Source organism: Fusarium fujikuroi, chromosome FFUJ_chr07, assembly GCF_900079805.1.
Source record: "Fusarium fujikuroi IMI 58289 draft genome, chromosome FFUJ_chr07".
Classification (NCBI taxonomy): Eukaryota; Fungi; Ascomycota; class Sordariomycetes; order Hypocreales; family Nectriaceae; genus Fusarium; species Fusarium fujikuroi.
The window spans coordinates 259,090-271,265 of record NC_036628.1 but is presented as its reverse complement, the minus strand read 5'-3'; the positions used below and the strand labels follow the sequence as shown (position 1 = coordinate 271,265).

The 12,176-nt window shown below is 47.5% G+C and overlaps 5 protein-coding genes; 1 reads left to right on the top strand and 4 right to left on the bottom strand.

Annotated features, from left to right (window-relative positions):
- Positions 1–1,410: 1,410 nt before the first annotated feature.
- Positions 1,411–2,694, bottom strand: FFUJ_09059 (related to zinc-binding oxidoreductase; the record flags this gene model as incomplete). XM_023580171.1 has 4 exons in its annotated part: positions 1,411–1,585; positions 1,648–2,002; positions 2,052–2,142; positions 2,200–2,694. The coding sequence occupies 4 exons, from the start codon at positions 2,692–2,694 to the stop codon at positions 1,411–1,413; spliced, it is 1,116 nt and encodes a 371-aa protein (XP_023432994.1).
- Positions 2,695–3,243: 549 nt separating this feature from the next.
- On the bottom strand, positions 3,244–3,949 carry FFUJ_09060 (uncharacterized protein; the record flags this gene model as incomplete). XM_023580170.1 has 2 exons in its annotated part: positions 3,244–3,629; positions 3,937–3,949. 2 exons carry the CDS (start codon positions 3,947–3,949, stop codon positions 3,244–3,246), a joined length of 399 nt encoding a protein of 132 aa, XP_023433995.1.
- Positions 3,950–4,719: 770 nt separating this feature from the next.
- On the top strand, positions 4,720–6,027 carry FFUJ_09061 (uncharacterized protein; the record flags this gene model as incomplete). The annotated part of the gene is made up of 1 exon (XM_023580169.1): positions 4,720–6,027. One exon carries the CDS (start codon positions 4,720–4,722, stop codon positions 6,025–6,027), a length of 1,308 nt encoding a protein of 435 aa, XP_023432993.1.
- Positions 6,028–6,425: 398 nt separating this feature from the next.
- On the bottom strand, positions 6,426–9,134 carry FFUJ_09062 (related to RBTMx2 protein; the record flags this gene model as incomplete). XM_023580168.1 has 6 exons in its annotated part: positions 6,426–6,686; positions 6,740–7,933; positions 7,982–8,120; positions 8,179–8,402; positions 8,455–8,736; positions 8,790–9,134. 6 exons carry the CDS (start codon positions 9,132–9,134, stop codon positions 6,426–6,428), a joined length of 2,445 nt encoding a protein of 814 aa, XP_023433906.1.
- Positions 9,135–10,152: 1,018 nt separating this feature from the next.
- Positions 10,153–11,925, bottom strand: FFUJ_09063 (probable alpha-glucosidase (maltase); the record flags this gene model as incomplete). Its single annotated transcript, XM_023580167.1, has 1 exon — positions 10,153–11,925. One exon carries the CDS (start codon positions 11,923–11,925, stop codon positions 10,153–10,155), a length of 1,773 nt encoding a protein of 590 aa, XP_023432992.1.
- Between the last annotated feature and the right edge of the window lie 251 nt (positions 11,926–12,176).

The following is a 12,176-nucleotide window of genomic DNA, read 5'->3' as shown; positions in this document are numbered from 1 at the left end:
CAGTCGGATAATGGCCAGAGAGCACTGCTCTTTTGCTCGGGGTCCTTGGGCTCCTGGAAATTAGACCGAAGTAGTAAGTCTGTGCTTTCTTGTCGGTATCGCCGGGGTTGACGTCAGTGCCTGTCTTGACGCGTCTAGAATTTGAGCCTCATTTAGCCGCCAACGTTAACACGACGTCGACAAGATGCAGATGGTATACATTCGTGATGTTTCTTCATCTCTTCTTCCGTCTTTTACCTTTTTTCCTACTCTTATCTATCTTTTTCTCTGCGAAGAAGACTCTCAAACGCGAGGCAACTTTGACCATTTCTTGGCATATTATGGGCTCATCATACTATGACTAAACCATCTCCATTCTCGCCTTGGCAAACTCCATCACCAGAGTCAAATCTCCATAATAACCCACATTTCGTGTCCCTCTAATCACCAGACAATGCAAATGCTTTGCAAAATCAGGTCCCCGAGTCGTGAGATATCGAGTTTTCATTACTGATGAGAACCAGAATTCTCAGGAGCCCCATGGGGAATGCGGATATTCCCCAGACGTGATTGAACTGTCATACTTGGCAGTGAATATCACCAAGAGGATCACGGAAGATGCAGCAGAGGATGTCGGCATGTGCGGTAGATCTACGCCACTATACCGAGTTATGTCATTCCGCTCACTTTAATTCCTTCTAGAAATTCCACGCACTGAAACGGTTACTTTCGGTGGTCACAGCTTGCGTAGCGCTTCAGCTTACTATCCGGCAAAGATCTACACGTCAGACCAATCCGGATAAAGACACGAGTAAGTCACCGATGCACTGACATCAATCAGCAGATCGTTGACGGTAACCTTCCTCATTGAACAGGAATAGGAGAAGGCCTCAATCAATATGTCTCAGCGATAAGACCAATTACACTTTGATATCCTCGTATCAATTCACTTGGCAACGGATAATGCTCGCGTCGGGGCATGCACGTCCCGATTGTAGATCCTGGCTTTGACATGATTATGCGCGATTTATTCTAGAATTCTTCCTCGTTTCATCAGCGCATATTAACTGCCTGTTTCATGATTGGATTCCTTCGGTCAACAGCGGGATTGCCGGGATATGCGTGTATATCACTGTGGACTATAGAATCTAGACAAGCGAAACCAGGATACCCTTAAGATAAATCATACGTGAAGTGGTATGGTTGGGCTGACGGAATGGCCTTATCGTTAATACCTTGAGCGACATATTGAACTGCAGAGGCACTGAACAATGGTCAATTTGACATCTCAACGAGATAGAAAGCCATTGTACTGGCTAGTTCAATGGCGTAGGGGTTAACTCCCTTGCCCTAAGCAGTAGTGAATCTCTCGTGAAGATAGCCTGAAGTTCAACTCGTTGGATCTACCCTGGAATACAAAATGAAATCGTGCTAGATCTTGATGATCACCTTTCCTGCATGCTTGCCTGAATAGAGATACTCAAAGGCTGCTGGCGACTCCTCAAACGAGAAAACACGGTCCACAAGCGGAGAAAGGGAAACCTTCTTCTCTTCCAAGAACCGATTCAGGTTTATATAATCCTCTTTAGAGCCTACAGCAATTCCCCTTGGGCATTATTTATCAGCGCGTATTCTTAGCCATTCAGATTCTGGCAGACAGTAACTCACTTGATCTTAGCAGACTTGGCCATCAAGGCCATAATAGCGGCAGGCTGCCAATCGCCACCGATACCACCTAGAAAGCCAACCAGTGACACTGTACCGCCTCGCTGGCGCAGGAAGCTGATATCCTGGGGAACCGATCCTGGACCCGCATTGTTGATGACAAAATCGACACCCTGGCCGTCCGTCAAACGCCGGACTTCTGCTCCTTGATCTTGGGTGGTTTTGTAGTTGATGCCGCGGACTCGAGGGTCAAGTTTCTTAACAGCTTCAAGCTTCTCGTCCGATGAAGATGTGATGATTGGCTGGATGCCCGCCGCGAGACAAATCAGTAGGGCGAACATGCTGACGCCTCCGGTGCCTATCTCACTGTTATTCTCAGATGGAGGAGACTGAAGCATGGATCAAACCTTGCATGAGAGCGCTGCGTGACTTGGATGCCGTGGTCAAGCCATCAAGGGCCGTCCAAGCCGTGACACCAGCGATCGTGATAGTAGCCGCCTGCATCAAGCACTTGTTAGCAGGATTTCCAAAGATTGCTAGGATTGCTATCTTTACCTCTTCCCATGATAGATGCCGAGGTAGCTTCACAAGATGCTTATCCTGGTAAACGGCGTATTCGCGAAGAACACCAGCGGTGTCTCCACCAAGACCATAAAGAGGTTCGTCTTCAGATCCCGTGATGTTGTTGAGGTCACTTATAACCGAAACATGGTCTCCGGTAACAAAGCCTTCGACGGCTGACCCGGCTGCGACGACCTCGGCAGCAGCGTCAGAGCATGGAATGCCTCGGTCTTCCATTGTCATCGGATATATCCCGTTTAACATGGCAACATCGCGGAAGTTGAGTGAGACTGCGTGGACTTTGATCAGGACATCGTTCGGTCCAAGTACGCGTGGCACGGTCTCGATTGACGGTTCAACGGTCCGAGGAAAATCGCCAGTTGTACGTCTAAAGGCTCGATAGGTCTCGGGAAGTGACATATTTATCTGGGGTAAGTAGTTGAGTAGAATATGATGTGTAAGAGCGAAACAGCCGACGGTATGAGGCATGTTTATATAGAAAAAGGCCCGGACAGGGGGCATTGCTGCCTTGTATGCTTGCGGAGTTTAACTACTTTGGAATTCCGCAGGCTCTCACGGCTAGCATAACCTCGATATTCAAGGGTGACAAAGCTACCAGCCCTCGTTGAGAGTGTGCTGCAGTAGATCAGCTCCAAGTTATCGGTGTAAATGTATGTCGTGAGCGTCATTGGGGTTTGATATTGAGATTGTCACTATCTAAAGTCCGCATTAGTGCGGAGAAATATACTTGTAGCGGAGTTGTGAGAACTCATTTCCTGATAAATCTTAGTCTCTGAGAACTTGGTGGGTAGGAATTAGAGATTAATAATCCTGCCCGACCATAAAGCTGAAGCCAATGCCAGATAGCGTGTACCTAGTGTGATCTACATGATGTCTCAGAGCACATAGTCATACCAACCTTCTAAGTGTAGCGTCAAGAGGATGATGCTCCCACTAGGGCTTCACAAAAGCTCTCAGCAAAGGACTATGAACAGGCCCAGATCATCCAATCGCCAATTCCCCGTCTAAACCAGGTTCTTATTTCTCCTCCCATTCCGAAGGGCGACCATCTCGAGCCCAAACCCTCTCAGCTTCACTCCTCCAAGCAGGCGGCGCAATTCCATTGAACCTCCAGAACTCGCGTTGAGTATCAGTGACCGTGATCTCCCAGTCGTAGCCTTTATCAGCGATGAATGGCTTGATCGTAGCGTTGATGTAATCGCTGAACTGTTTAGGGAAATCATCCATATGAACACCTTCATGACTGTGAACAGCCATGTGCTGGATAACCAGTCGAACAAAAGGCTTCTCGTCTCTGGCTTCACCACCAACAAAGACATGGCCTGCGGGAAGGGGGATGAATTGGACGACGACGTAGAAAGCGGGAAGGCCGTTTTCTCCACGGGAGTAGATGTTGGTGATGTCTTGGGCGAGTTTGTTTCGGATTTCTTAGGAGGCAAAGGTGCCTTCAGTGTGATAAATGTTCCAAAGAGGCATGGTGAGAGTAATTGCGGTTGAGATGAAGTTTGTATTTAGGGGATGATGTTTAATAAGTGAGTGAAAGGTGTGAGCTGATTTTGTTAGTGGAAGACTGCCTTTTTATCCTCTCTGGCTTTCTCTTGCTTCTTTCACCTAGATCACTGTTGAGAGCCTTGTGTAAGGGTAGAAATGATTGTTCAGCCGTTTCTCAACCATGTCACCATCTCGACATTGGCCTCTATCCCAACAAACCTGTCTGTCCCATCAAGTCTCTATCCCAACGATTTGTGTACCTTTTAATAATCACCGAAGGCTTCGGCTTCCTCCTAGACAATTCTGACCCACTTCCCCGAGCTTGTACAACCCCAACCGGCAGAGTTATGTAAATTCTAGCGCATCTCATCATGATTATTAATTATTCCCGACTATGACCAAACGGTGATTTTTAATGTATAATCGCCCTTTGGATGTTGACATGACGGGAATTGGACAGGCTGTTTCAATATGTTTAAAAGCCCGGATTAGCAATCTTTACAGTACTATGGGTGCATTATCGGGCAGTCACCAAACCTTCGGTGAGCACGGACTTCGGACAGCGCGTCCGGATGATTAATTTGCACCGCGGAAGGATATCAAACTCTGTCATCACTGAACTGATCTCATGAGCACTTTAGCTGGTAGATGAACCCATATATAATAGGTCTCGAGAAGCCTTCTCCTTGAAGTAACCTCAATCTGATACCCTGTAGCGACTGACTTTGACAAGATAACATCTGAAACTCACTACGTCAGGGGAATTGCTTGGCACGAGCAAAGAGGCACTCTGGTCACTTTGGCCCCCAAAAGAGGGTCCCATGCACCCTTGCGATTGGACGCTTCCAGCAATTCAGCCTCGATTCGAGCATTGCGCCTCACGGGCAATCCGGTTATGCCTCATATCATCAATTCATAAATAAAAAAAGCGCCTGATCACGACTATATCAAAGTCCTCGCAATCTTGAATATTCCTTTGCGTTCTGATACCGATTAATCGCAATGAACATCCATACAGCTCTCAGATCCGGCCCGTTATTGGGCATCAGCCTGGACAAGGATGCATACATTCCAGGCGATATCATCACCGGCCATGTATTTCGACAGTTTCAAACAATAAGTCCCGACGCAACTGTGAGCATCTGCATGTTTGGCCGAGGGAGGACAATTGGAGTCATCGGCAACAACTCCCAAGAATACCGAGGCCTTTTCGACCTCTGCTATCGTCCAAAGATCATCTTCCAGGGCCCTATACACATCGAGTCAGCGAAACACAAACATAAATGGCCGTTTACCGTTCAGCTTCCGAAATACGTGAATGATTCTACTCCTTTGGCTCCCGTGAATCATATGCCACCATCATATATGCTTCGTACGAAGAATATGGCAGCGGTTATTGAGTATGTCATCAAGGCAAAGATCACAATGACTGTTCAAGGCCACGAAGAAGTCCTGGAAGCGACGTTTCCTTTCAAAGTCATATGCGCCACTCCAGAATCTCCAGTCGCAGATTTTCAGCTTAAACGATATTACTACCAGCGTGCAGTTTCGAGCCATCGGCTTGTTCCTGGAATGCAGGATACAAAGGTCTCTTGGAAAGACAAGATCAGACAATCTCTCCACAGTTCGAAGGATCCATCATTGACCTTTGATTTGTTTGTTGAAGTGCCCAAGGTCCTTCAGCTGGATAACCCGACACCAATACCGTTTACGCTCCTAGTGTCGCCGAACTGGGAAGAAACGAGCGACGCTATTCGAGATGTAGCGCAAGACGTCGAGCTTGTATCGGTACGCGTCAGTGTTGTCACCACGACGACAATTATCTGTCATGCGGGGTTACAAGTACCAGAAAGCACAGAGATCGACCTTGGACTCAGCCAGGCTATCAAACAGCGCGGCACAATACGGATCCCATTTACAGCCGATTCCCAGCCCATAGATATTGGAGAAATGATTAACCTGCGCATCGGTCAGAAAACAGGCTACCCCCAACATTGGACATCTGTGCAGTCCGAGTTCACGCACTCATTCCAGATATACAACATCCGTGTTTCACATCAACTAAAATGGTCAGTACAGTGTGAAATCGTAGGCGAAAGATTCAAGGCAGAAGGAAAGTCTGATTTGCTCATATTGAAGCCGAGCGATGACAGGCCGGAATCGCAAGATGTTGTTCTGGAGGCTGGAGAGAGGATACCGCTGCGTCAAGATTCATCGTGGATTAGGCCGCCCGCAGAGGAGCAGCTACCGAGCTTTTTAGAGGCGCAGAGGGATGAGCAAATCAGTGAGGGTTTGTTAGGTCATGGCTGAGATTGGTGGGAGAAGGAGAGCAAGATGGCTGTGTCGTAAACCTCTCATGAGTTTGGTTAGAGGATTTACTGGTGCAATTACTACAACACAAGCTTGGAGGATAACCTTATTGCTAGTGGATATGGGTCCTTCGGGAGCAAGAAAGTATACCGTGACTATCTAGAAGCTTACTTTGCATTTAATGAGAACAAATAAACAGACATTTGTGGCAAAGCCCTAATAGTATCTTGCTAACGGTCGTTATTATTTATATTTTTCCCGTGGCTAAATCACCAGATAAACAATTAGCCTAAGTATATAAGTGAGTGCTAATTATAAAGCTTGAATCAGTTTTGGAAGTTTTGTAGACACTATATAATGTACCTACAGTGGATGTAATAATACAAATCGAATCAATACTAATCACGGTTCAATGCCTCCACTTCAAGCCTTGCCTCTTTCGCAATCTCCTGATCACTCTCAAGACCTTTAATTTCCCGGTTTAGTTGCACTCTCAGCTGACGTGCGGTTTTGTCCTCTTTTGTCATATCGCTGACTTCCTGTTTTGGAAGGCTCAGAACATATTCGGTCGTCATCTTGCTCAAAGGGCCATCTTTATCCATAATAAAACCCTCCATTATGGTTTGAGTGACATGGCTAACGAATGACTCCAGGGAAATCTGTATTAAATCAACAATTCTGGTCTTTAATTGTGGCCGGGTCTGGTCCTTACCCTGTAGTATACCTTGATAACATCGTGTATGTCGTTCGCCATTCTGTCTTGGCCTGAAGAATCCATCTTGGTCCACATCATATGCAAAGTCTGGCGTGAGATAAAATCTTGAGGCTCCTCACCACCGACCCCATGGTAGAAAGCTCGGGCGTATCTCAACATGCGCCAACCTTCAAGTTTAGTACTGAACTCCTTGTTGGTGGTTTGGAGAAGTTCCTTTTGGGTTTCTTGTTCGCAGTACTTATCCAGTTCTTGTTGGGCTTTGCTCAGTGTCTCACAAAACATCGAATGAAGACGGTCTTTGAGCTCATGATGCAAAGTCATGGTGCCTTCAGAGTTCGGGCAAACAAAACGCAGAATCTCCTCATAGCTTGACTTCATTGCATCTTTGACTCTGTCCAAGTGCTCTTGTGCTATAGAGCTCCACTTGGATACTTGGGCTCGGTAGATGACAGGATAAATGTCTGAGTTGACTACGCCAGGCGGTTGGGATGCGCCGAACCTGTCAAGTTTGCTGGTCACCGTATCCTTAAATTTGTCGAAAGACTCGACATGCTCATGCTCCTCGAATGCCGGGATCCGTTTCAGCGCCTCTGTGTAATCCTCCGGCTTAGGGGTCGGATATAAGATTTCTCCCGCTGTTTTCGACTGCTCCTGTTTATTGTCGACGAATAGTCCGTATTCGTTGCAAACGACCCATGGGTCCACGCCCTCGTCCTCAAACCTCCAGAACCCACCAACCCATCTCATGACATTGTCAAACTGTGTATTGAGGTGATTCAGCTTTTGTCTCAGGTCCATTGTCTCTGACTCAAGTAATCCTGGGCGTCTAAGAGCCCGATCGCACTTGGAGGAGTACTCGCGTACGAAACGGTTGAGATACTCCTGTTGCTGACTATAATTGAGTCGAGGTTCACCCATGTCTTTGAGCCTGGCACGCTTCTCCTTGAGCCTTGAATTTATGTCGTTCTCAAGCTTTGGAAATGCCTTTTCAATTTCGCGAGTCAGAATCTCCCCAAGATGATCTTTGAGTTTCCTGCTTCCTCTGCGTTCACTGTGTATCTGAGACCAAGGCTTGAGGCTGAAGAATTCATCCTCATTGACGCGGGACTCTGACGTCTTATTACAGACGACAAACATGCCATCCACGAAGATCGAGTCTCCGTTGACAATATTACTTTTTGCTGAAATGACCTGACGAATGTTAGCGTCCGTGCATGACAAGTTCGAGGGTCGACTGACTGCTCGCTCGGCTTCTTCGCGATCCGCTTTGTCACACTTTGTGAAAACTCCAACCAGTCGCCTCTTGTCTGATATATGTTCCTTGCAAATCTGATAGGCCCGTTGATTTCCCAGGTCAGAAGTTGCGGGTATTGTGCATCTAGCCTGCGATTAGTCTTTGAATTGAACTTGGCAATGTCATTTAACAACAAACGTACATGATTGTGTTTTCCTGTCGGGAGATGTATTCCTTAGCTAGTTCCTGTGTCCCGAGGGGCTCAGGTTCATTGACACCATATTCTGAGGAGATGAGGCCTGGGAGATCAAGGATGTTGAAGGGAGATCTGTGAGGTCCTTCAAGTTCAACTCTAACAATATCTGGGACAAAGTTTTTAGCCCCTATGCCTTGACCCTTTCTGATGCCAATTTTATTCTCAGAGAGCTGAATATTTTAGTTAGCACTGTATATATCCCGGTCAATGGCAAGCACTCACATCCTTCAGCGCAGCCTCGAATACGTCCATGGTCAAGGTATCTCCCTCTAGACGGTACTCGTCTGCAGCAGCATCAGCTCGTTGCAAGCCGTTCACATCTCGTGGTGCGCGTTCTAGTGAAATACGAAATCGTTCCCTACTGCCCTGTGAACTAGGGCTACGGCGCGAAATGACACGAATTGGAAAGCGTGTACCAATCCCAGCCATGACGGGGAATGAAATGTCAGTCAATGTTCTGAGCAGGGATGATTTCCCAGAAGATTGTTCCCCTACGACGACGAGCTGGGAATTATCAGCTTGTACCTCTTCAAAATGGCATGAGAGTCTAGACATACCTGTGGAATGGCCAAGTACTTGTGGGAGCCACAAGCTTGAAGCCTATCAATAGCATTGAAAAGGATTTGCCGTTTCTCGTTATCGAACGGATCATCAACAATCATTCGAGAATCGGCGGGCTTATCTCCGCTGGTAGTTGATGAACTTCGAGGGGTAGTATTAGCCGTTCCTTCGGATGGACTTGCGTCTTGCGAACCAGAAGAATCAGCAGACGTGGAACCCCTGTCTCCTTGCTGAGTGTGGCGGTCATGGTAGCCAGTAGATGTCTCTCCCGCTGCGGAAGACATGGTACTCTTGTTCATATTCTGAGATGAGTTTGAAGAAGGGTTGTTGTACAAAGACATTGCGGGTTGAAAAGTTTGTTTTGTGAGTGACTGGGTTTCAGATAATGTAGTCTGGCAGCAAAAGTCGGAATGGCGACACAGGGAACAATCTCAGGAGTTCGTCTCTTATATATAATCACGGTACCAACGGATGCCAGGTCCTTTGACCTTTCGGCGCTTTTACCCATAAGGAATGACGCCCGTTGGTGCAGGCGGTTTCGTTGTTGGCTCATGGGTATGTTACAGCCCTTTTCAACTAAAAGGGGGAGAAAAGAAGGGAGGGCACGCATAGGTCTCGCATTGGGAGGTTTTCTCAGCTGTTGGTCGTTAGCTTGCGTCATTAATTGCTTCAGAAAGAGGCATTGCGAAAGCTGCGCCGCTGCACAGGAGATTGTGATGCAACTTGGTGTTGGTTGAATACCCTGCAGCTGCATTTCAGCTTTCCTGATCCAGTAAGGAACAACACTGCCAACAAGGATCACGGAAGCTTCCGCGGGCACCCCTAGTTGAGATAGCGCTTCCGTATGGGCAGTTCTCATACGAGTAATGATCCGTCGACTTCACTGACAGACTGACTCAATGGCCTTGTGCAATAACCTCGAATGATTGTTTGCTTTGGTGAATGTGTACCCCATTCCCAAGTATGGCTTTTTACTTGACAAGTTAGAGCTACCTTGCCGAGATAACGCCGCAGAAATATTAGAGCAGAGAGATGATTGGCCTTCGGAATTTACAATGTTCGCATTTCGCATCAACTCAATGTCCAATGCAGTGAGGAATTGAAGGAGCGAGCTTCATAGCAGCAAAGATGTCCAATTTGTTGGTCCCCATGATGACCGGTGTCTGCGGGGTTATCCAATAGGAATGCTAGTATGTTGTTTTAGAGGGGAGAGACAGAATACCACTGCGTCGGGATTTATTGTGGATTAGGCTATCTGTTGAGAAAGCACTGCCAAGCTTAGAGAAGAATGAACAGACAGTAACTGAAGATGCACCTAATAGTAACTGGAAACGCTCTTTTATCTATGCTATGCCATGACTAAGTGACTAGGTAAACCCTTCCTTCAAACGGCGACAAGACACCAGCCTGTTCTTTTCCAGAATGTGTCGACATAACAGGCACCAACTTGACTTCCTGTCCACTAAGACCAAGCTCTTCACCTGTCAGAGCACTCAACGTCTTCTCCTCAGGAGTAAAGTTCAGAACAACAGCAACCTTGGAACCATCAACCTGAGACTCCTTAACAAAAGCATAAACATCAGGGTCCTCCCGCCGGATAAGCTTATAATCTCCATACACCGTCAGGTCAGAAAACTCTTTTCGGAAACGCAGTGCTTTCTTCCAGAATGATAGCACGCTGTTTGGATCGTCAAGCTGAGATGCGACGTTGATCTCGCGCGATAGAGGATGGGCTTGCATCCAGGGCTCTTTAGGTTGGTCTACTTCGGAGAAACCGCCGTACTTGGCGTCACTCCAGCAGATAGGGATGCGAGCGTGGTCTCGAGCGAGGTATTGAAGAGCATTGAAGGCCTTGTCGATCTCTTGTTCATCGTTTGATCGCTCCTTGACTATATCGAGGAATTGGTAACTCTCGATGTCGACGTAGTTCTCTAATGGGTAGCTCTCCTTGGGAGCATTGACGGATCCAATTTCTTGTCCTTGGTAGACATACTGCGTACCGCTTAGACAAGACTGCAGCAAAGCCAGTAGCTTAGCCCCTGCGACTCGGTACTCTGGACTATCGTTTGTGAAGCGTGACACAGAGCGTGCTTGGTCATGGTTCTCCATAAACACAGTCGTCCAAGCATCAGTCCCCTGAATCAGACTCTGCGTCCTCCCAAAAGCATCTTTCAGCTGAGGAAGGGTATAATTCTTCGGTACCGTCTCGTACTTATGCGTCTTCCCAAACCCGATATCCACAACATCAAACTGGAACACCATGTTGAGCTGCTTCTCTTTCGCGCTCACATATCTCAGGACCTTTTCCAGATCCGGTGTATGAGGCAGTTCTCCAACTGTAATGGCCCCATACCGCTCGAGAATCTCGTTCATCTCGCCGAGAAACTCGTGCATTCGAGGTCCGTTGCAGTAGAGAAGACCGGCAGGTTGGTATTTCGCTTTCGGGTCGGTGATGGGCGCGTCGGGAAAGTCTTGGAGCTTGGAGTACATGTTGACCGTGTCGACTCTGAAGCCATCGACGCCTCTGTCGAGCCAAAACTCCATCGACGAAGCATAGATGGCGCGACGCGTCTCTGGGTTCTCCCAATTGAGATCGGGCTGCTCTTTTGCAAAGAGGTGTAGGTAGTACTCCCCCGTTGTCTCGTCCCACTCCCAAACACTACCGCCACCGAAATTGGAGCGCCAGTTATTTGGGGGAAGACGTTGGCCTTCTGGGGAGTACTTGGCAGGTCTCCAAATGTACCAGTCACGCTTGGGACTATCCTTGCTGAGTCTTGACTCTTCAAACCAAGCGTGTTTGTCAGAAGTATGGTTGATAACAAGATCAAGCATAATCTTCATGCCCTTTTCATGTGTTTTGCGGATCAACTCCTCCATATCCTGGAGAGTGCCGTATGGAGCATAGACATCTTCGTAATTGGAGATATCATAGCCCATGTCGACCTGCGGGCTGTCGTACATGGGACATACCCAGATGACATCAACGCCGAGGCTTGCGATGTAGTCTAGCTTGGATATGATGCCCTGGAGATCACCCATGCCATCGCCGTTGGAGTCGCAGAACGATGCAGGGTAGATCTGGTAGATGATGGCCTGCTTCCACCATTGCTTTGAACGTCTGCTGACAGTCATTGTGAGATGCAAAAAAAGAATTATTTGATCAGAACTTGCTTCATGCAAAGAGAATGGTTTGAGTAGATTTAAATATCGTCCGATGGTAATTCACCCGTTCATTTTCCCCAGATCACGACCATTCCCCCGCACCATTCGGTCGGACCGACCAAATAGATCCGACTGAAACCCAACCATCCTCGTCTCAAAGTCTGCGGAGTCCTCATCCGCAGCTTCATTGGTCTAACCTCGGACCGACGACATGGCTGAAT